This window comes from Camellia sinensis, chromosome 6 (assembly GCF_055761805.1).
Source record: "Camellia sinensis isolate YWXY chromosome 6, ASM5576180v1, whole genome shotgun sequence".
NCBI classification, from domain to species: Eukaryota; Viridiplantae; Streptophyta; class Magnoliopsida; order Ericales; family Theaceae; genus Camellia; species Camellia sinensis.
In genome coordinates this window covers 199,350,052-199,373,667 of record NC_138966.1, presented here as the reverse complement: position 1 = coordinate 199,373,667, position 23,616 = coordinate 199,350,052, and the positions used below count along the sequence as shown (strand labels likewise).

Here is a 23,616-nt window from a genome sequence, read left to right as displayed (position 1 = left end):
CCCAAACATTTTTCATTTTATATTAAAAGGGTTGTAATTCCATATGATTACACACACAAAGAATAAGGATGAAGTCAAAATTTAAATGAAGCGCATGAGGCGTGCATCTCAAGCGCCTCAAATGTACCTTTTCTACTGCTCCTGGCCTCAAGATGTTTGAGAGGCCTCAGGTGCACCTCGCACCGCTTAGGCGCTTCTTTTAAAACACTGGGCATGGCTGTAGTAATGATGCAGTGATTGTGACTTTATAATAGTATATATTTATGCTTAATATTTATAAATTCACTTAGAATTAAATAAATTTCATGACTTAAAATTTATCAATTGTAATTATCAAACGAATTTAATTGATTATCACTTAATACTTTCAATTTTAAATGTTGAATCAAGTTATCAAATACTCCATCATTAACTTTCTTTTTTATTTATTTTTTCTCCTTTCATTTCCTTGATTTGTCCTCCATATTCTTCTATGATATTTTGATATTTTCATTCACTGCATGCACCAATTTTCAGATATGGTAAAAAATTCAGAACTGACTTGTTTATGTTGAATTCTAGTTTCAATTTTGTCTCCGTTATGTAGATTCTAAAATCTTAATCCCATTAATTTCATTTTCCCATCATATTCAAATAAATAAACTCTATTTCCAATCCCATAATACACTTCATCCAGCAATGAAGTTTTTCTCCAAATGTCACAATTCACCATCACTTCGGCATCTTGGGTTGAAAAAGAAATTGCAACGCCGCCATGAAATGAACCATAAAATATTAAACTATACTAAACAAAGTAAAATGAGAGGCCACATGAAAAGAAAATAGATTTTTTTTTTTAATAAACCCTGAAATATTGAATATTATACAACAATGATCAATCAAATTACAATAACAATATCAATCAAATATCCAAAACTGCTGCTAAATGCATCCTGAATGCCAAATGATGCCAAAATTTCAGCTCAAAGAATCAAATACCTGAATAACTAGTCTTCTAGGTATAGTGAGACACCCAGTTGGTTTCTCAATCTTTAGTTTAAGGGCTCACGTCCATTGTTTCCCTTGTTTCCACGTATGTTTCACCAGCTTGGCTTTTGTACAGAGAAATTTCATGGCGTTCAAGGATATTAACCATTTCTGCACATTTAGACACAACAATGGTGGTCTACCCTCATTCATCTTGATGCCTTTAATTACCATACAGATCATACCTAATGGAAAATTTGAGAAGCATAATACTCGCTTTCATTAAACACAGGTCTTAAATCTTCCTTGCACATAAAATCCAAAGGAAAAGAAACAAGGTGGCCCTTAACGGACTCTAGCCTCTCCATGGGATTGGTGCCCTTCATGTTACCATCTTGATATGATTCTAGCTTCTCTGGGGCTATCCCTAAATCAATGGTAGTATAGCCAAGTTTTTCCTTCCAGTAGGCCATACATTGTCTCAGTGCAACTCTGCATGTAATCATAGGATGTTGATGTATTAGAAACTGAGAAAAAAAGGGAAAATATGAGTGGTAGTTGCCAAATGCGTATACCTGGAATGTATAAGATCGTTTGGGATGCAGGAAAAGACATCTTGGTAGATCATGGTATTTGTCTGTCAATAGGACATCCATATTTAGTTGGAAGAACAAACGAATATAGTGGGAAAAGATAAATTAAGGAAACCTTCCTCACAAAACCCATGCATTTTCTTTTCTTTTCTTTTTCCTCAGTAAAAAAACTTATGATATTAAAACATTTGTTTTCCTTGTTTAGAACAGTTAATTCTCAAAAAACAAAAAGGTGAAAACGGAGCATAATAAAGTTTCTTTTTCTACACACAAATCTCAATAAATCTGAATTCCACAAATAATGTGAATGGTAATTTGAGCAAGTCTTTGACTTGATGATATTGATAACATTTATCATCCTCACCTTTGCAGTTGCCATCCATATATCTTTGTAAGTTGAATCAACCACTGGGTCACTAATTTGACTAATCTGAACAAAAAGAGAACAATACATTGTCAGCCAAAAGATTTTGTTAGTCATATCCTCCATTTCCAGTCAATTCACCACAATCCAAGTGCAGTTCATTAACAGTGTCCGGGATGTGTGTCATTATGCAAAAAGAGAGAGAGAGAGAGAGAGAGAGAGAGAGGCTGATTAGGAAGTATTAGATGTACTAACCTCTCCGGCATGAAGACCAAGGTGTTCAGACCATAGTGAAAGGCGAAGACTCAGAGAAAATTTTCCTGCTTTCCAAGGCTTCCCTCCCATACTCGAATCAACAAATTCCTTGTCTTCAATAAGTACACCAATCTGAATTCACAATTTTTTTTTTTAAATTCAGAGCCTGTGTTTTATAATTTCTAAAGGAAGTGTAATAAAAAATAAAATACGAGATCCATTATGCAAACAATTTTGATATAAATCATACTGTTCCAGTTCAGGCAAAAATCACAAACTCTTTAAATATATCAGACAGTATCGAGTTCTGCAACTTGAAACAACTGACCGAATAATAAAAAATATAATGAAATGGGTCCAAAAGTAAAAGATGATAACCTCAGAATCTCTTGATCCAAGCAAACTCCTGTCATTTATATTAGCTGATCCTATCAAGGATGTACAGTCATCAACTATCATGATTTTGCTATGCACATACACCTGCAAAAAACAAAGGAATGTAAAATGGAAGGATATATCGAGATGCTTTTTATGCGTTGGAGAGCAAAAGCTTGGAGAAAATAAATTCGTATACATAGCTTTGTGATTGATCAATGATGAGAAATATGTCAACGAGTATAAGAAGTGATGTGCTTAAACGCAGACAATACCTGACTGGATGCCACAGGACCTCCATCAAAAAGTCTGCCATAAGCTCTAAGGCCATAGAAAGATAAGTAATCATGCATAATAGGCCCAAGAAGATCATAAAGATTGTGCAATACTGAAGAATTCCCTCTGCATATTGTTCGATATTGCCAATGCATAATAGTTCTCGCAGCTGCTGCACCACCATCATCCACGCCCCCCTGTTAAACTTAATATGAAAAATGAATAACCATCTAAAATTTGAAATGTATAGCAAACAACCAAGTATTTTTACCTGGAATCCAGGTAGGAGTGGTATGACTATAACAACCCTGAAACACTTCTTCTCATTGTGTGCTCGCATAATACGCCTATATAATGCTTCTAGAACGCGGTTCCGTATAATCTCATCTCCTGAAAGACCTGAGATGAAGAACTGGTTCTGGAGATGTGTGGCCCATGCATAAAAAGAAATTATTAGAAAAGAAGAGTAAATTGAACTACTGGAAGCCTCCTTGAATGGAAAACCCCCTACCTATAACTCATTGATACATTAGCATGTTGCTTTTCCCATTTTCCTTTGTATGAACAACAGTGACCGTATTAAAATAGAAAACATCTCAAAGAAAACTATGCAGATGGGTTCAAGTTCCTCTATTTCTATTATCTTTTAAGTATTGATTTTAGCACAACAAATTCAAAAATGTCATTAATTTTTAGAGAAGGACAATCTCATCATATACCTCAATATAGATGAAGTGCTCTGCCTTTTCAATAAGAGAGCAATAAGCATTGTGAATGCTCTCCTCAATTTGGCTTGTTCCCGCAGACCATTGGCTGACACTCCTTATTACCTGAAAATGAGACCTCATTGATGCTAGTAAATGGTAGAAAGACAAATATAACAAACAGAATAAAATGGAAGTGTGAAAATGATGAGCAATAGATTTATATATTTATAATACTCTGGGATTGAAAGCAAGCAATTCCGAACTCCAGCAGAATATGTCTGTCTTATTGCAATAGTCAATTATATACCATGCTCATCCAAGTCAGAGACAAGTAAACTTCATTGATATCCTTCAAGAGCATAAAAATAGCAGCATGCAAAAATTAAAAGTTCTATTCAGCTTCCCAATTTTAAACCTCAGTCCATCTGTACTGTATCAACTAGAAATTTTTTCTCACTAGCAAATCTAAAGACAACACAAGTAAAGGTACTCAAAGACTAAAATATTGAAGATAGATTAGTTAATCTTTGAAAATAAGCAAACTATAGGATATGACAAGAAGAACCGACACCAGGACAAAAGCGACAATATATGCATTGAGAATTTTTTTTTCCATCACAACAACATCAACCTAAACCTATGTGTGGTGTGGGTGCCTGTAAATGCTTATGAAATGCGAAGTAACTACTGTACACATCATATACAATGTTGACAGTAAACAAAAATGCAAAAAATCAAAAGGTTAAAATGGACCATTTTCATGGCATAGATATGCTTTAATTCCACAAATCCTTGGGCAGTGTTTCTTTTTTCCTTTTCATTTTCTTTGTGTGGATAAGAAGAACGATTCAAGGAAATTCAAAACTGAGGTTTGGATAAACAAAAAAAACCTCTGCAATGGTTTCTGATATATCATAAATCTCCCTTCAGACTTTGATATGGACAACTCGGAGACTTTGATATGGACAACTCTCCCCAAGACAGAAGTCACTTAGAATGTAATTAATGCAAGGTTGAATTGATCAATCACTTAAAATAATTTGGGTAAATTAGATTGACACCTCTTGAAGTTTCTGTTTAATACAGATCCCCCCTCACATTTGAAAAATTAAACTTACCCCCCTGTTAAATTAAAATGACATATTTGCACCTCAGCCTTTATACATAAAAAATAATAAAATAATACAAATATTTTGTTTATGTCATTTCAAGAGAAATAACAATCATCTTCTTTGGTTTAACTCACACAAAAAATTAAATTTTTTTTATTTTTACTGAATTTTTTAATATTTTAAGCAATTTTTTTTTATTTTTTATATACACCTAATCTAGATAAACTTAACAAGTATAATATTTTGTGATTTTTTTTTTTTTTTAAATTCACCAAATACAAAAAAATACAAAAATACAAAAATTCAATACATTATTTTATTTTGTTGTATTCAATGGATTTTTTTAAAGTTTTTTGTACAAATTTTATCCTTTTTAAATATATCTACATTAAGTTGATCTAATCTAGATATAATGGTGGAAATAAAAATGAAAATTTATGTTCATATATAAAAAATTTTACAAAAAATATCATAAAAAAGGCAAGATGGTCATTTAGATATTTTAGGATATAACATCAGCAATCTATGGGGCAATTTGTAATGAGATTACAAATCTCAGGGAGGAGAATGTAATTTTTCAAATGTGAGAGGAGATCTGGATAAAACAGAAACCTCAAGGGTGTCAGTGTAATTTACCCAAATAATTTCTTCAACTTGTTGAAATGGTAAAATTCTAATGGTAGGGAGATAACTGATGCACATCAAAACCACAGGATAAGCACACCATCTATCAGGAAATTCAGTAAGGCCATCAATATCGTCAAAGAACTTGAAAAATGCTTGGAAACTTAAAGACTCACAGCCCACCTGACAACGACATGAAATACGAGGACCAACTTGCCCAGTTTCATCAGCAGAAACAACCTGATCACCTCGTTCCTGTGTCTCCCACCATTCTTTATCTGAAGTTTGAATGCCAGGCAACAGCCTAACCTCATGCTGATGATCCAAAGTATCAAGGTCATCCACAAAACCTTTCATTGGCATATCTGATATTAGGGGTTCAATTTTGGGCTTCCGGAAAGAGAAAGGGCTTCTTCCCTTGCTTGGGTGATCACGGACATCACGAATTCTATCCAACCCATTCAATTCGGGGTCTCTATTGGAAGCATCCAGCCCATCAGCCTCTTGAGGCATTAGCAGAGGGACATCTTGGTAAGATGATCGAGAAGAAAAGGAATCCTGTCTTTTTACGTCTTTATGATTGTTTCCAACATGGGTTTGGTCCTCCATCTCCCTGGTTCCACTCATGTAATGCGGAATAACCATGTGGTGCTGAGGCATGAGCAGTGGAATTGTTTGCTCATTAGCAGCTTTATTTCTCTGGAAGAATACATGACAAAGTAAGACTAAAAGAATATCAAACATGTAACATGGGAACTGTACTATAATCACAAAAGATCTACCTTTGCATAGTTCCAACGCTGAACAAAGTGCCTGGCAACATCACGACACGGTGGTCCCCAAAGGGCACAATGAACATCATGCCATGGCATACGTGGATATTTTTGACGATCCAACTCATCTTTCATTGTATCTTCCCAAGAATTAGGTTCAGATTCCCTTGGAAATTGAAATTAAAATCCATTAACCAATTTGCAACAATTTAAAACAAAGAACTTTTGTCACAAGTACTTGCCACACACAAACTACAAATGCTAGCTACAGGCTGTTTGCAAGGGAAGACACTGTGTATACCATCACTCTAGTACACACAAGACTGACAAACCCATCTGATCAGGAGACACGCAGAGCATAGGCAAAACACATTCATATCAACAAAATAATTATACTTATGTCACTTTAATGCAAATACAACAATAGTAATCTGCTCTCGTGGAATTTCAGTATGTCAGGCCCTATTTTATATGCCATTGAGTGCTTAAAATTGAATGCAGTCAGTGGTTTTGCAATTAAGTTTGATGACATTTAATAACATCACTCAAATCTAAAAATTGACTCAAAATGAGTCCTAATTTGAAATCAAAGATATTGACTTGTCACAGAATACTGAAACACTCGGTGAAAGGTAGTTTTTGTTTTTATTCTCAATTGACATATTTATCTTGAAATTTTCCAAAACTTAAAAATTCAGTACTAAAATATTTCAGCAATAAAACTTTTATGCACATAATTTTCAATTTTATCAAACAGGTCCTTAATCTTAAATAATTTGTCAGGAACTTCAAGAATATAGAACTACAGTCTATCAACTAAACAAATTAAGATGCAAAGTTCAAGGTTGAGCAGACATGGTACAGACATAACATATCCTATTAGATCCTAATGTAAAGACATGGAATAGCAGACCTTGGGTTATAGTAGTCCTTCCCAGGCCACACCGTGGGAGGGTAATCACTCACTTTGTGTTCAAATGAGTCATAACGGCCAAAGCATAGATCCAGTCCACCAATAAAGCAAATCTGGTAATCAACAATGATGAGTTTTTCATGGTGGGACCTGTAGGTAACCAAAAATGATTATCAGCAGCTGCAAAATCTGTTGCAATTGAAATCAATAAAAAAATAAAAAATTCCAAATTACAACATCAGGAAGATCATCTGGTGGGTTTCCTTGTAAACTGCATACCATAGATAGACACCACTAGAGAAATGGTCAGGATAACGCAGTACTCTGACATTCTCATGAATGCTAATAAGCTTTTTTTTACTATAAACGCTGTTGATTTTCAGAGCAAGAGCAACCTCTTTGTATAGAAGAATGTAAATCTACAACCATAAATTGATTAAAATCAACAATCATCCAAGTGGATCTGATGTAGGTTTCAGTAACAATGAAGCAACGCAGTATAAAATAAATAAATAATCATTTGTAGGAACTTAGGTACCTGAACACCCTGCTTGGCTTTTGCTTCCAGTAAGGCATCGAGCCGAGAGGATGCATGAGCATGAAAAGGTCGTCGGAGATACAGTTCTGGGCACAGCCACCAGCCACAAATAAATATCTGCATTCAAGTTTAATCATCCAACAAATGCTATGTAGTCAACATTACAAACTTAAAGTGTACTAGAGTTCATTTTTAGCAATGCTAAAACTGCAAGAAATAGACCTCTGACTTTGCCTCCTCAATTGCCAAAGCAATAGCTTCAAATGCTGCTAGACCATCTACAAACCACTGAGCCTGACTACCATCTTCAGTCAAGCCCCGTGGAGGAGCAAAAGAGCCAAAGCGGTGAGGATGACACCAGCCCTCAGGAGGCCGAAGACCAGCATCATTAATTGCAGCAACCCAATCTTTAACTTTAGCATTGCTCTTAGTTCTCAACCGTATGCTCCGGCTCCCGCAAGACACCTATTATATATTCCAATTATTATTAGAAAGTCAAATTTTGCAGGCCACTTTAACCAGATATATAATCTCCAATAAACTATAACATACAAATGAAGAGGCAAAGTCGAAGGAAAAAATTAACTCATGGTTTACAATTTTTCAGCCACCAGTACTGGTCACTTCTTCCTAAATGGGTAGATCAGAATTCCAGCAAAGCTCCTTATTCTAAAGGCTTAGTACTTACCAGATAGAGTACAAGAAGATGAAGTTTAGCTGATGTTTCTTAAATCTTTAAACTCGGCCTTGTTTGGGAATAGGCTATTTTAGTAACTTTTTGGCTTTTTGGCTAAAATATGAGGTAAAAAAAACTAGTATGTTTGGAATGACTTTTTGATTTTTTACGAAAAGATGTGCAAAAAGTAGAGAGAAAATAAAATATTTGACTTTTTGGTATAGGCTTTTTGATTTTTTTAGTAACTTTTTGACTTTTACGCTAAAACAAACACATGCCAAACGAGGCAAAATACTTTCCAGAATTGGGAGTCGAAGTCGTTGTAACTTGAATTTTTTTAAGTTTCAACCCATCCGTATCACTCTGCAAATAATTCTGCCATTGCAACATGTACAGAATTTCATGAACATAAGTTCATTATCAACCCAGTGCTCCATGGTGATTTATCCAACACATTTTTTGCACAGCAATTCAAATCTATTAAAATCTCACCCACATGTTAGTTGGACTAGTTCTGTATTTGGAAAGTTATATATGTTCAAGTTTTGACAACAGTTGAAATACCAGGACTGCCTATATCAGTAGTATGTCTAAGTTTTCAACTTCCATATGCTTTAAATTCCTAGCCCATTAATTAGAGAAGGCAACAGAACTTATGCCTAAAGCTTCATAACTGATTAGTCAACTGGAATACAATTAAATCCTATGAGCAAAAACAAAGAACCTGCACACTGATTTCTCCACACATACATAGGGAAAAAAAAAAAATAAGAAGAAGAAGAAGGATGCTGCTTACTTTAAATGAATGGCGTAAAGGGTTACGTTCCTTTATTTCCTTTGCTAATGACACTCGGCCCTCTCCATTGCCATCTGAGGCTGGCAATACATCAAAAACTATTATATCTAATGGTTTGGTATCAAAGGGACCTTCTAGCAGGGCCAAGAATCCAGGTTTTAGTACAGCCCACACCTGCAAAAAAAAATTCTACAGTTTAAACTTTTACAACATAGGGATTAGTAAAAAGTTGGATATAAGTATTGGCACTTCTGCTACATGACATAGAATATCACCCAGGTGCCTCTCACTTTTGCCAGGCTCAATTTTCAGTTCTACAAAGACTTCACTATTACGGATTTAAAGGAAACAAAAGCAAAATACACTAAATAAACAAACAAATCAGGGTTGTCACTCAAGAAGCAATACAACAGTGCGTGAAAAAGATGAAGTTTGCTCAACAATAACATGAACATCAGGATCATGGTAATCAAATCCAGCTAGAATATAAGAGAGTATTTAGCAGCTGCCAATTGTGGACTTAAAATTTATACAAATCCACCAAGCCAAGAAAAAGCCTTGTCCAGGTTCAAACCCTCATCATTATTGGTTGACCCATATATATGCAACGAAAATAGTACCCTCAACAAAGGAAATAGCAGGAGCAAAGAGGAAGAGCGTAAAAATTGAAGAGTCGGAACTATGCTGTGGTGTGTATTAATCCATTATATGCTATATCAAAAGCATGTCACGTCAACATTTTCAACGCGAATTTTAATTGTGCCATCTTTCTCCTTTAATTTGTTTTCAAGATGAATTTCAATACTGAAGAGCCAAAGTTTGATAATGCCTGAAGTATCGTAGTTAATGATACAGAATACTGCACTAGTACATATACCATGTTAAACAATCACTTATTTAGTAATTGGTATCATTAAAAAAAAAATCATGACATGGCAAATGGATGTGAAACCCTTTCAACCATTCCAACCAAATACCTTGCTCCAAGAGCACCCAATAACTTCTCCATTTTGAGATACAATATAGAGAAAAGTGACTTTTGGGGGGCCACACACAAACGAACTTCAGTACTTCACAATATTTTACTGCATACGCATTGTCCAGAAAGAGTGTGAATCAACTAGCTTCTATTATCACTGAGAAAATTGCTTCTTCCTTAAGATATCTGCCAAGTGGCACCTATACGTAGTGTCCAGTTTAAATTCTGGTACACAAACCTTTTCACAAATACAAATTAAGATAGAGATCTTAGGCCAACAAATCTACAATCATCTGCAACATCCACATTCTTTGACCCAACTGATGTGTGTGGAGACAAAAAAATAAAAGGATCACAGAAATATTGCTTACAAGAAATAATAGGTATCCATTTCAAATTTTCAATGCAACTTTCAATAAAAAATGACCTCTTCAACAACATACAAGTTTAACATAACAAATTGCATACATATGCATGGTAATATTCAAACATAAGGAAAAATGTAAAAGATTGGGGGAAAAAACTCAGTAATTCACAACCACTACATAATGGAAAGTAGGGAAATTTGGCAATTCAAGAGATGACTTATCGTGGTGTTACCTTTTGCCAGTTGTCATTACAACAACTGCACCAATGGCATGCACAACATTTTGTATGATCATCATCACGTGGAATTTGTGTTAAATGCTTCACCCTTACAAAGTCCTCTTTTAGCTTAGGGCCATACTCCGGTGAAAATGATAACTTAGAAACCTCCAAAAACTTGCAAACCTACAGTATAAAATTGCTTGGTGAAAGACAGGTATGAAGAAATGGTATAGTAACAAAGACCAAGTACGAGAGGCTGAACTATATAGCTAAATCTCATGAGAAATCATCAAAATTTTATAAATTAAGAAAATAATAAAGTTGTACAAACTGACTGTGTGATTGAATTAAAATAGTAAAAGATGAATAAAAAAGATGACAACATGCCACTGGAAACATCAACTCTAATGAGAGCCATAAGGTAGTCAGCCTTGTAATAAGAAGTCATATGAAGAAAAAAAATGTTTCCATCAGATTACAAACAGGAAGATAGAGACACATTGATCGATTGATGTGATGTAAGGTCTCCATAACAAATGCCAAAATATTTCCTTCTTGACCTGAAGGTGTTAGCAATTGCTCTTTGCAAATATAACATGTCATATACTAACAAACAAAAGGTCTTTATCGAAGAAATGACTCCAATTCTATACTTATCAGTACCAGAAATTTAGCACTAAAAACAGTTTTTTTTTTTTTTGAATTACTAAAAAACAGTATGTGAGATGGAACTTTCTTATATTTCTTGCAGTCAAATATAGCTTTCTATGTATTTCAACAGTCACATTATATAATTAAAAGAACTTGTACTGACACACCGACAGCAGTGTAATAGGATTGTTGTTATTAACAGGCTAGAAGAGACGTGCATGCCAAAAATGATAATGCAGACCATAACTTTACACTGCTGAAAGCATAGTTACAATACCATACTATAGTACCAAGTGGTATGTACTCAGAAACAAAATGGAAAATGCCAGTGCAAAGTAGTTAGAAGAGTGTATATTGATTAGTAGCATACCTCTGGAGAGTTAACCATATCAATGTTGCTGAGGAAGTGATTCAAGTACCCTTGCATTGCAACCTTTGCTTGGTCTGACATGGAGTGCTGCCTTCCAAGAGCTGGCCGAATAATAGGCAGAGCAGCTATAGATGGAACATCTCTGAACAAAAAATCACCTGTAAGAACTATTACAATTATAGAAGGAAAGGATATATGTCATGCTTCTCATCCGTCTTAACAACCAATGTGATCAGTGGTCACCTGTTTCTGGCGCTTTCGTCATGATGTAAAGGAACAGTCTCGTCGTCGTCATCATCTTGCACAACTGCTGCATGATCACCTGTGTGATCACCTATTCCAAGGTTTTGAAGCCATTCTTTAACCTTAAAGATTACAATGCCAATAGAGAAAATATCAAAATGCCACAATGTTATGAAATCAAATACCAAAAAATAAGCTTCCCACAACATTATAACATCAAAGATCAGTAATTAACATGGAAATTACAAAAAAACAAAAAAAAAAACGGCACATGTAATTGGGACCACCAAAATTTATACACACCTGCTCTTGCTTCTCGTGAATTTCCTCGATAAATGCACGTTTCTTCAATGCAAAGTGCAAATAAAATACTTGTGAAGCTTTCTTCACCAACTGCCACTTGAACTAGTGAAATAAATCATACAGGAACATTAGTCTACTGTCACCAGACTTTGTAAGTATTAGTTTCAACCCCAAGAGATGGCACTACAATTTACTGCTAGTACCAAATAATAATAAGCAACAAGCAACAGGTCACACTCAAATGTCTAGAAAAGTAGTGGATATTTTAGCATAACTGATGCTAACTTCTCAGTTTCTAAATTTATATGATTTTTATACTCATTCAAAATTTAACAAAATCTAAACTTATCTCTAATAAATTAATTCAGACAGTAAGAAAAGGAAAAATTCTTACATGGTAGAACTCAACCCAAAAACTAGTTGTTAATGTGACACACCCGTCGCGCTTATATAGCACTTCACTTCACACCCTCTCTCATGCGCATGAAGCAAGAGACACGCATCCTACCCATCCCTAGTGCTCCGGCTCTAATACCATGTTATACGATTTTGAATAGAACTCAATTCCAAAAACTAGTTGTTAAGCATGAAGGCACATGGGACTTTACTTCACAAATCTTTTTCTAGCAACCCTCTGTTAGGTATCCAAGAAAATTGAGGAAAAATATATCAAAGTTGTGACAATTTTTTTTGCTTAGGGGTTGTTTGGGGTGTCCTAAATAAGTGCAATTTTTGTCTTTTTAGACTAAAAAATTGAGGTTGAAAATATGAATGTTTGGGTTAACTTTTTGACCTTTTATAGAATAATGTGTATTAAAAAATTGTATAAATTAATGTGTAGAGGAAAATTAATATTGAGAGTTATGCAGCCGTAATTGTTGACTTTTGGTGAATAGTGATAACTTTTTAACTTTTTGAATAATTTTTTGACTTTTTTGAGACTTCCCAAACTTGGCCTTAAATCTTTTTTCTTTGGGGATAGGCTATTTTAGCCTTAAAAGACAAAAAGTTACAAGAAGTTGTCACATTCTCTCTCTACTTTTCTCTATATCTTTTCGTAAAAAATCAAAAAGCCTATTAAAATAGCCAATTCTCAAACCACCTAAGTCTCCAAACGAAAAAGAGATTTAAAAGTAATCAGCTGATAATTGTAGATGGTTCAGAGTTCATAAAACAATTCTCAGTACACAAAAATCAACGGAGAACATGAGGTTCAAAATGTTCTTTTTTCTTCTTTCCCCTTGTTTCTCAATCACTAACAAAGATGTAACTAGAATATATTCAATTAATATAAAAATGAACCTCATCACTCTTTGATCATTTCTAATTGAATTTGCCCAACCAAAAAAAAAAAAAAAAAAAGCCTTTATCATTTAACTTCAATTCAACACAAGATTTCAGCTTGCAGCATATGAACTTCCACTGATTCATTACAATATCAAACATATATACATACATGTACGTAATTCTCAAACAAAAGAACGTGGATTTGAAAGCAATATGGGGGAAATCAAACCTGTTTGTAACGGAATTCAATGGTGTAGGTGAGAAGCATGGGGCTGATGTCGGCGGGGTCGGGTCGAGAAACAGAGATGATCTTGGCCTTGGGCAACTCATCGAAAATACGAGTGAACTCCAGACCTTGTTGTGACGTGGAGAAGAAGAAAGACGACGTCATCGACGGCAACTGCAACGGCTCCGGCTGCATTTGAAGGTACCGAGGACCGCCGCCGGACATCGACTGCTCCGACGCCATTGATTCCGATCACAATACACGATCTATATCTATAACTGTCAGTATATAGAATGGATGCAGAGAGAGGGAGAGAAGGAACGATACGGAATTTGATCTGATTTTGTACGCAGACACCTAACGTTTGTCAAATCTAGGAACTTCGACTTCGCGTTTCAAAACGGGTTCTGGATAGTCCGACTTATTTTGGAAACGGCTCCACTATTAAATCAATTAACAATAAATGACAACAATAAACAAGTCTTGAAATGTTTCTTCTATGTGACCAGTAAGGATCATTAAATAATAAAAAAAAAATTATTAGTAAGATTATATTTGATTAGAAAATTTGATGAAATAAATAAAAAAGGAAATAAAAATAGAAAGAATTGATAAGATTTAAATTTTAAATTATGTTTGGTTGAGTTGGCAAATAAAAAAAGAAAAGAGTCTGACGCATGTTTAGTTGAGGGATCTAGAAAGAAATTTGAAAAAGAAAAAGAAAAAAAAATGTGTGAAATTAGATGAAATATAGATATATTTTATTCACATTTCATATACTTTTTCTTTTTCTTTTTTTTTTAGTCTCCTAATCAAACACAGCTTAAGAGTTTACAAAAATATGATCCAATTGAAAATTTCAAAAACCCTTACTGATAAGAGTCTCCCGTTTAATGACTCTTACCGATCAGAGTATTCCGTTTAATAATTCTTACCAATCAGAAATCTTAACTATCTAATCGAGTTAAAATTTCAGTTAGAGACCAATCATTCATTTTTTAATATAAAATAAATAAAGAATAATGAAGTTTTATTTTAAAATCTAATTAATACAAGCTATCAACTACAAATAAATCATGACATGTTAAGTAAATTATATGCATACCAAAAAGATTTATGAAAATAAAACAGTAGGTTAAATGTTAATGTGAAAAATTTTAAACAAATTATTTAGCAACTATGAATGAGTTTTATAGATGAAGGCTGGAAATGAATTCTAATTATTAATCTTATAAACGTGTATAGAATTTTGTACAATTTAATTATGGCCTAAATCAAAACCTAATTCAATTATATTAAATGATGATTTTAAGATTTAAAATCAAACCAATGTATTTTGTGCACCCCTATTGAAAAGTACATGTGTTTTAAGGAAAAGTGTTTTATAAGAAACAAAGCTTCAAATAATTTTAACTTTTTATAAAATTGATTGGTGATGCCCAACTCTAGCAATAATAAATTCCCCACATAAAAAATGAATTCATAATTCATATTCATTTTAGGTATGAATACTATTGAATTCTATTATATTATATAAAATATAAAAGTTAAGTATGAACCACTCATTTTTTATTTTATTTTTTTTGTAATTTTCTGTGCATGCTTCACGTATTTTAAAACAAATAAAAATAAATAAATAAATAATGAATTTTCTTTGAGTAATGAGTAAGCTATTAGCCTAGATGGAAAAGTTTTCCAGCATTTTAGCTTTGACTTTGTCACTATTCCCAAAATTTTGGTCAATTGAGTATTAAAAAAAAAAAGCAATGTTAAATTGATTGGATTTTAATTTGTCCAAATCGCTTAAATTTTGACTTATCAATTGCCTGATCAGTCATCCGACAAAAAAATAATCACAGTCGACAAAGGATGACAATCACAATAGACAAAGTGATATCCGCAAGCAATTTGAACAAACTCAAATTCAAGTTACCAATTATTTTTATAAAAAACAAAAAACACAACTTGGCTGATGCTAAAGCAACTTTTGACCTGCGTCACAACACTACAAATATAGCAACTTAAATGGGTTTTGGCTTTCAATAATGAATGTACTCTTGGGTGCAACTTGTATAATTTACAATTCTGGCCAACCAACTTTGAAGACGACTAAACAAAGCTATTTATAAGCCTCACATTTAACAATTTATTAATGAACATAACATCATCAGTGACAATAAACAAGAAACCAACCAAGATATGCTAAATTAATTACCAGAGCATAATTCTTTAGAGAAGTAGAACATTATTGCTAATAAGTCGATGCCAAAAGGTGAGAGATCCTCTGTCCCTTAAATTCTTGTTTCATATCCTTCTTGTATTCATAGTAGTATGAAAATCTGAAGACAAGATGGTATGAGAGTACCTCAAAATAGAAAAATAAGAATATTCTGACTAGAAGACTCTGTGCCATGCCAATCTAACCTAACATAAATGTCTCAAAAAGGAGATAGAACCTGTGTCCTTAAGCTTTAAGGGTCACGAGATGATCACCAGCAATTTAGCCACACATGACTAGTCAAAGGTGGTGGTTATTTTGAAAAGTTGACTTTTAATCACTTTTTTTGGTTTGTAACAAAAGTTAAAAGTTGACTTTTTTGTCTTTTTTTTCATTTTAAAATTTAGTTTTTAGCCAACGGTGAAATTATAATTTTACCCTCATGGGTCAAATGTGTTACATAGGTAAAGTTGTAAATATTTTAAATGAGGGTAGTTTGGTCATTTTATTATGATTTGACATCATAAACAAACATTAATAAAAAAAGTCAAAAGTCACTTTTTACCAACTTCCCAAATCATTTATCTAAAAAAGTCAAAAAATCACTTTTTACGATCTTCCCAAAACAATCCAAAATATGAAATAAAACACAAAAAATGTATAGAAAGCGGAAATTTATTTGAAGTGTTTGACACCACATCCAGGTTGAATTTCAACTGAACTACACTACTCTGTGTTCCATTAAGCATTTTTGAAAAGGGTATTTTTGAGAGGATAATCATATCTCAGCCAAGACCCCTAGCAATACTAGACAAACATGAGGGCTAAAATCACAAGAATTTTTTTTTTTCCCATAAATCGTAATAGGAAGAATCACAAGAATTTTGAAAGACTCATCTGTTCAAAATATGTTTCTTTACAACAATCTACCTTAGGAAACAATCAACTCAATGTGAGGGTGAAGATTCAATACCATGTACCTGCTCATGCCATAGCATAACCAAAATTTTCAGAATCATGGCCTCACAAGTCATATTTACCCGTCAGTGATCAAGAAATATTCACACAGATCTCATGAATTAGATTCAACCTAGTCGAAAGGAAACAAATTTAATTTTGCATCCACATGAAGAGTACAAAAGGGACAACATGAGTAGAAAATCAACAAAAAAAAAAAAGCACAATGCATAACAAATATTTGACATAGTATCTTAGAAAAGGTATCCTCATGTATAGAACGAAAACCAACAATCTAGAAATCAAAATTTAACTTCCATCCATCCATCTAATTGTCAAAAAACAGGCTCATCCCATGACTCCAAGTAGCATATGGATGATTCAATAACTCATCACAAATCACAAACACATACTACTCAACAAATAACTAAAGAAACTACATCTTACAGAGTTTCGAGATTCAGTACTTTGTAATAAAGAAAATGTGCCACGAAAGTGTAACAAACAGCTCTGTAAACACATCTTTTATCAACCCTTCAGTTTTAATCATGGAGGTGTCTCAGCTCACTTCTTGGATTTCTTAGCTCCCCTACAAGAACAAACAAGATTCTCAGTTGGAACCACCCATTTCAAAGAGATCACAACATAGAATTTCTCAATTCTTACCCTGCAGATTGAGGTGCAGGTATAGCTGCGGCTGCAGGTACTCTCTCCACAGGTCCCTGACACCATATAAATTATTTGTAAGGCCAGATGCATGCACAAACACTCATTACTGTGTACAAGTACAGATATGCCTTGATATCAGTCCATGCAATATACTACATTAACTTTTCTGAACGGCATGATAGCCTTGATGTTCTTTCAACCACACCTATAACTAAAACACTATTGCTCTCAGTATTCATACAATGTGGGTGTTTGGGAAGTTGCTATTTTAGTAGACTATTTTAGTTTGTGGCTATTTTAGTAGGCTAAAATTTTTATATTTAGGAAGATAATTGGATTTTTTTGTAGTTGAATGTGATGTTTGTGAGAGAAAAAAAGTGAAATGATTATAGATTTGATATGACATTTTATCTTATTAGCTATTTTAGCCTATTTTGTATTTTTGTGGATTAAAAAAGGCTAAAATCCAACTTGCCAAACACCTGCCAAATAAAATACTATTGCCCTTAATATTTAAATTTTCCATCAAACTGCCCATATTGTTTCAGTTATAGTATACTTGGCTTAGAAAACCAGTGTCAGGTTTCTTTCTTAAAGCTTGTTTTAGTCTCATCTTACCTGAGCCAAACGCTCGTCCCTCCGAGCTATCTTTCTTTCTCTGCTTGCTTTATTCTTAGCACGCTTCGCCTCAAACTGGTCAGATAATGTCTTTTCTCTAGCCTTCTCAGCTTTTGTCTTGTGAATACTCTCCATCAGCACCCGCTTGTTCTTGAAGACATTACCTTTAACTTTCATGTACATGTCATGGTACATGTGCTTATCAATCTTTTTTGATTCCCTGTACTTGCGGAGCAAGCGCCTCAGCACACGCATTCTCCTCATCCAAAGAATTTTTGTTGGCAATCTTGCCTCCCTAGTACCCTTGCGCTTACCTGGAAAATTTTAAGAAAGTACACATTATCTCTGTTATCATAATCTTACGATTCACGATTCGATTCGCAATTTTTGCAAAATCGATATGAATCTATAGGTGAATCTATTTTGGAAGTGAATCTCTAGTGAATCACACAATTCACAATCGATTCACGATTCAATTCACATTTTACAACTCATGCAATTCTTGAAATTATTACGTCCGACATATTTTCGACTCTTTTTTTTTTCTCTATCTTTTTAGTAAAAATGACATACAACTTATAATATTGTTTAATACCAAAATAAGCAACATATATACATGATTTCTTGTTATTTTAGTGATCATGAAGTTTTTAATAAGATCCAGCCAGATTCAGTCAGACCCAACATGATTTTAACCTTTCTTCTTTTTCTTTTTTCTTTTTTTTCTAAAAAATCATAATATATCTTCTAAAGATGTTTAAGATTAAAGTAACTTATACTATGCATTATATATTGCTATTTTATTAAATTGAATATTACATGGGTGAAGTCAATTATATCTTTTCAAATGTTCTAGGCTTTAAAATAAAAGATCCCATATAATTCTTTCTTATTATTTGGTCACCGTTACTTGGAAAAATGTGTGTGGTTATTGTTCAAATATTAATATCATTGTTAATTATTGTTACTTTAAAAATTACTAGTTTGTCTATTTGGTTACTGCCTTTATTAATGGTTGATAAAAAAATCTAAAAAATGAAAAAGGTAATATGGTGATCTTAGATAGGTATCTTTGTTAACTACTTATCTATTAAATTACGTGATCATCATTCAAAACAACATTTTCATCGATTTAAGTCTAAATATTTCATATTCATAAGATATATTTAACATTTAAGTGTGTAAATATATTTTTCTAAGTAATTTAGAAAAGGTAACTGAATCTTTAAGATTCACGATTCAGTAAGAGGACATTTCAATTCACGATTTGAATCTCGATTTGACAACTATGCACATTATATGTTGAAGACATTACCTTTCACTACAGACTATAATAGAATGTCAATCCTAATTGCAATTCCAATGCTCAATGACATTTCTACTTAATGTGGAAATCTCACTCCCTCGCTCCCTCATGGAAATCTCACATTGTTAGAGATTCAAGAATGCAAAAGAATAGTGGAACCACGAGATTTTAAATTTTTTTTATCATTTTCCAATTTAACATTCTTGCCTAATCCAAACATTTGAATGAGAGGAATCTTATTAGGGGAAATTACATGTCAGAGCTTTTGCTAAAAAATAATTACAAAATCATGAGAAAGTTTATGTTTTTACTTTTTAATATTTGTAAATTTTACCATTAATTTGAAAATATTTTCCTACATATCCACTGAAATGAAATAACCCATGTTATTACTAGTAATAGGATTCTTGTTAATGGGATTCTCATTTATGGTCTTTAACTCATATCATCCAAACATGGCTTAAGAGAAACTACTCTTCTGCCTTGAAGCTGTTAATCTCTTTAAATATCAATTAAAGAGACTTGGAAGTGAAATGAAGGCTTATCATAGGTCTTCAAAAGTTTAAATAAATAATACATAAAAAAATAAAATGTTGGTCCATCGGATTAAAAAAACTAGCCAAATTTTGAAGGGGAAAAAGTAAAAAAACCTTTAGTTCGAGAAATTCAAGGCATATATAAAGGGACTCGAAATAGCACTAATGGCCCATGACTGTAACAATGCTTTAGTCATGTATGGAACTCACGGAATTTGAGGTGCAACCTCAATGCCTTTTTGTATAGGTAAAACTAAAGGTGCAAGTGGTCAGAAGTGAATCAATTGAAATAATTTCCTAATAACCATACCATATCCAGAGTGTCGTCCCTTTCTCTTAGCCTCATTCATTCTGCGGGCACGAGATCGTGAATGAATCTTTGTTGGCTTCCTTATGACAAAACCATCCTTCACCAGTTTCCTTATGTTTTGCCCTGTACACAGGCAAAAATAAACAAGATAATTAAATACAAGTCCTTAACATGACCCACAGAAAAGCAGAAAAACTGGCCGACTGGTTCAATCACTTAAAAGAGCAATGCTACTAGTTTTAAGAGTCACCCACAGCCATAGGCCAAACAGTCCAAAGAACACTAAATCTTTACATAATAAAATGCACCAAAACCTAAATTCCAGCCTCTGAACATGGCTTACATTGCACTTTGGAGAATGTTTTAGCAAAGCAGTACCAATCTACTAAATTGTTCTTAATCCCTTTCTTGTTGATAAATTATTTGGCCAATTTGATATAATCTATTTCTTATTAATAATCAATTCTACAGTTTAATCTGCGAACTAACACAGCAAAATCAAACATTTCCAACAATGTAAATGCAACAAATATTTCACGATTGCATGTCTACAATCCAACAAGACGTAGAAGAATCACATCAGATCCCAATAGTAACAATGCAATAGCAATTCGCACAAGCATGCGTATCCGAATATGAATATACATATATATATATATATAGAGAGAGAGAGAGAGAGAGAGATTACTGGAGTTAGCCATGGAGATTTCGTTGACCTCATTGGGATCGAGCCAGACCTTCCCTCTGCCGCACTTGAGGACGCTAGCGGCGAGCCGCTTCTGGAGCTTCAGCGACACCATCGCCTCCCTCTCTCTCTCCTCTCTCAGTTGCAAAACCTGGAGTTTTTGGCAGAGGGTTTTATATTTAGGGTTAGGGTTCCAAGGACCGAGTCGGTGAGTGAAGAGAAAGAAATAGGGCGGTGGTATCTACCGGGGCGGACTGAGTTCGGGCCGGGTGCATACTTAAAAAAGGAAGTCGACCGGCTTAGGCCAAGTTTGACATGATTGAAAAAAGATAAAAAGATAAAAAGTTAAAAAGTCACTATTCTATTTAAGTCACATCATCTTAGGTCAAGTTTGGCATATTCAAAATAATCCATCTTTTTATCTTTTTTCTATCACATCACCTCTCTACTTTTCTACACATCTTTTCGTAAAAAGACAAAAAGTACACTTATTTAGGTCATCCCAAACAACCCCTTATTTAAGTCACATCATCTCTAACACATCACTTCAAACCCAACCCAAATCCAACCCATATTTCATAAAAAGTCAAAAAGTACACTTATTTAGTCTTCCCAAACTAGGCTACTGGTTTGGTATACCTTAAAAAAAATTAAAAAGTTATTAAAAAAATTAAAAAATTATTATTATTTATCAAAAAAAATATAAAAGAAATTAATTTTATATAAAAAAAAGTACAATTCACATGTCACGTGAGTTGTACTTTAGCTGCCCACCGTTTGTACAAAGAGAACAGGCAGAGAAACAAACAAGACGATGTTGTTCAGCCCGTGGGAGTCTATCATGGGTCTCGTTTTGATAATCTGAACCGTTCAATATGTATAACTCGTCGAGTAATATATATTTGTAAAAAATCACGTTGACCGGATATCGCTAATTACATGCTTCAATCAATTTTGTATAAAAAATAGATGGTGTTATAGTTAACGGTTGACAAAAAACTAATCCGATCAGATAGTTATCGATATCCGATTAACGTGATTTTTTACAAGCAGATAGTACTCAACGATTTCTATATATTGAACGGTTCCGATTAGCAAAACGAGACCCATGGTGGGCCCCCACGGGCCGAACAGCACCGTCCAATTCAATGTCTGAAAAGGAGGCAAGCTTCTCCTATACACTATTCTGCCCACTGTACTACCTACCCTGCCAAACGTCTCCTATACACTAATTTATATAATTTTTTAATACACATTTTTTCGTAAAAATCAAAAAATTATCTCAAATAACCATATTTTTTTTTCAACTTTTTAATCTAAAAAATCAAAAAGTATACTTATTTAGAACACCCCAATTAACTTCTTAATATCAGACTTTTAAAACTCACGTTTTAAGCTTTAGTTTTAAAATGAAAATTTGATTTTTTGATTTTTGATTTGATTTTGTAACTTGAAAATGCCAAAAGGCTTGCGAAGCATCCAAAGATAAAAGAAACAAGAGCTCACTGGGAGGATTTGCCACCCAATCCAGTGGAAGCACCCTTTGAGATTTTGATAAGCTAATCAATGAGCAACCCAGTGGAATGATACGTGGTTTCTGAAACAAGTAGAAAAATGATTTATGCCTCGTTGGAGAACTCTCTCTTTTAGTTAAAAAGTCAAAAAGTTATTAAATTAGTCAAAAAATCAATAATTCATACTAAAAAGTCAAAGATTCTCTTTTCTTTCTACTTTTTGTACATCTTTTCGTAAAAAACTAAAAAGTCATCCTAAACATACTAGTTTTTTTTAACTCATATTTTAGTCAAATAATCAAAAAATTATTAAATTAACCTATTCCCAAACGAGGCCTTATTCTTTAATTTTACTTGCCCAATTTCACTTTTAATGATGTAAAATTAGAGAATTAAAAATAAAAGAGAGATAATTGTGGAATCGCTTCACATGGATCTTAGCCACGTTATTAGAGGTGAAATTAAAATATATTAGAAAAAGTAACATATCTTTTTAAAATAAAATTCATTTTAATAATTTACATATCAAATTAGATTAACATATGTAAACATAATGATCACCATTATTAAAAAGTGACTAACTTGGATCTTCCAATCCATTTGTTGATATTATGCCACATCTTCATTTTGTGTGATTAATGGTCTAAATTACGCTAAAGCTAAATGTGTGTATCAATTTCCGACTACACTACCAACTTAGTACTCAACTGGAGAACACAGGCAGAATAGGTTAAGCCCAAACAACCTGTCACAGATAGATAAGAATCCCACGGTGGTTCGTCCACCCGGGGGCACTCCGACGATCAAGTCAGTAAAATATCTCTCAAAGATAACCAATAGTGCTAATCTCAATGTTCAGAATATAAAATTACGTACCTTAGACCCATGGGAGTGCCTCTCTTTTTGTAACAACCCTCATACTGTTTACTGATTAATGACTGAATGATTACCGTTAATCATAGACTACTGCGAAATGGAACTGATAATGACTGATAATTGAACTGATTAAAATACTGAACTGACTGACCGAAATTGAAACTGAATTGAATGAATACATCTGTTTGAACTGCATTCTATCTATTGATTGTTTATTTGATCTGTTCGTATTTTAGTGTTTAGACTGCTAATTGAAGGCCTTATCGGCGGCCGAATCCGGAATCGATTGATGTTTAATGATCCTTAGAATTA

The 23,616-nt window shown here is 33.5% G+C and overlaps 2 protein-coding genes across 5 annotated transcripts; both read right to left on the bottom strand.

The window, feature by feature from the left end:
* Positions 1-811: 811 nt before the first annotated feature.
* On the bottom strand, positions 812-15,378 carry LOC114317218 (phospholipase D zeta 1). 4 transcript variants are annotated; one of them, XM_028263921.2, is made up of 20 exons: positions 13,619-15,378; positions 12,103-12,204; positions 11,800-11,921; positions 11,557-11,698; positions 10,548-10,718; positions 8,969-9,142; positions 7,719-7,961; positions 7,497-7,613; positions 7,238-7,377; positions 6,959-7,108; positions 6,055-6,211; positions 5,456-5,971; positions 3,549-3,659; positions 3,101-3,247; positions 2,829-3,026; positions 2,557-2,658; positions 2,179-2,310; positions 1,924-1,989; positions 1,542-1,603; positions 812-1,458 (listed from the first exon to the last, which is right to left on the bottom strand). In XM_028263921.2, exons 1-20 carry the CDS (start codon positions 13,856-13,858, stop codon positions 1,212-1,214), a joined length of 3,339 nt encoding a protein of 1,112 aa, XP_028119722.1. In that variant the 5' UTR covers positions 13,859-15,378; the 3' UTR covers positions 812-1,211. The 4 variants fall into 4 exon arrangements, with proteins under 4 accessions (XP_028119722.1, XP_082731955.1, XP_028119724.1 ...); XM_082875829.1 differs by having other exon boundaries at positions 11,557-11,714; positions 13,619-14,099; XM_028263923.2 differs by lacking the exon at positions 7,719-7,961.
* A 1,666-nt stretch (positions 15,379-17,044) lies between these two features.
* On the bottom strand, positions 17,045-21,215 carry LOC114317221 (Ribosomal protein L19e family protein). Its single transcript, XM_028263927.2, has 5 exons — positions 20,918-21,215; positions 20,230-20,352; positions 18,078-18,391; positions 17,457-17,512; positions 17,045-17,379 (listed from the first exon to the last, which is right to left on the bottom strand). Exons 1-5 carry the CDS (start codon positions 21,027-21,029, stop codon positions 17,355-17,357), a joined length of 630 nt encoding a protein of 209 aa, XP_028119728.1. The 5' UTR covers positions 21,030-21,215; the 3' UTR covers positions 17,045-17,354.
* Positions 21,216-23,616: the final 2,401 nt, after the last annotated feature.

Bases quoted from the DNA above. Each gene is read 5' to 3' on its own strand.
- LOC114317221 (XM_028263927.2), bottom strand. From the start codon at position 21,029: ATGGTGTCGCTGAAGCTCCAGAAGCGGCTCGCCGCTAGCGTCCTCAAG. The intron at 20,353-20,917 runs GTAATCTCTCTC...GCCTGTGTACAG, and splicing joins AATCTCCATGGCTAACTCCA to GGCAAAACATAAGGAAACTG. The intron at 17,513-18,077 runs GTAAGATGAGAC...ATATGGTGTCAG, and splicing joins GGGACGAGCGTTTGGCTCAG to GGACCTGTGGAGAGAGTACC.
- LOC114317218 (XM_028263921.2), bottom strand. From the start codon at position 13,858: ATGGCGTCGGAGCAGTCGATGTCCGGCGGCGGTCCTCGGTACCTTCAA. The intron at 10,719-11,556 runs GTATGCTACTAA...TTTATACTGTAG, and splicing joins ATATGGTTAACTCTCCAGAG to GTTTGCAAGTTTTTGGAGGT. The intron at 2,659-2,828 runs GTATTGTCTGCG...TGTTTTTTGCAG, and splicing joins GTCCTGTGGCATCCAGTCAG to GTGTATGTGCATAGCAAAAT.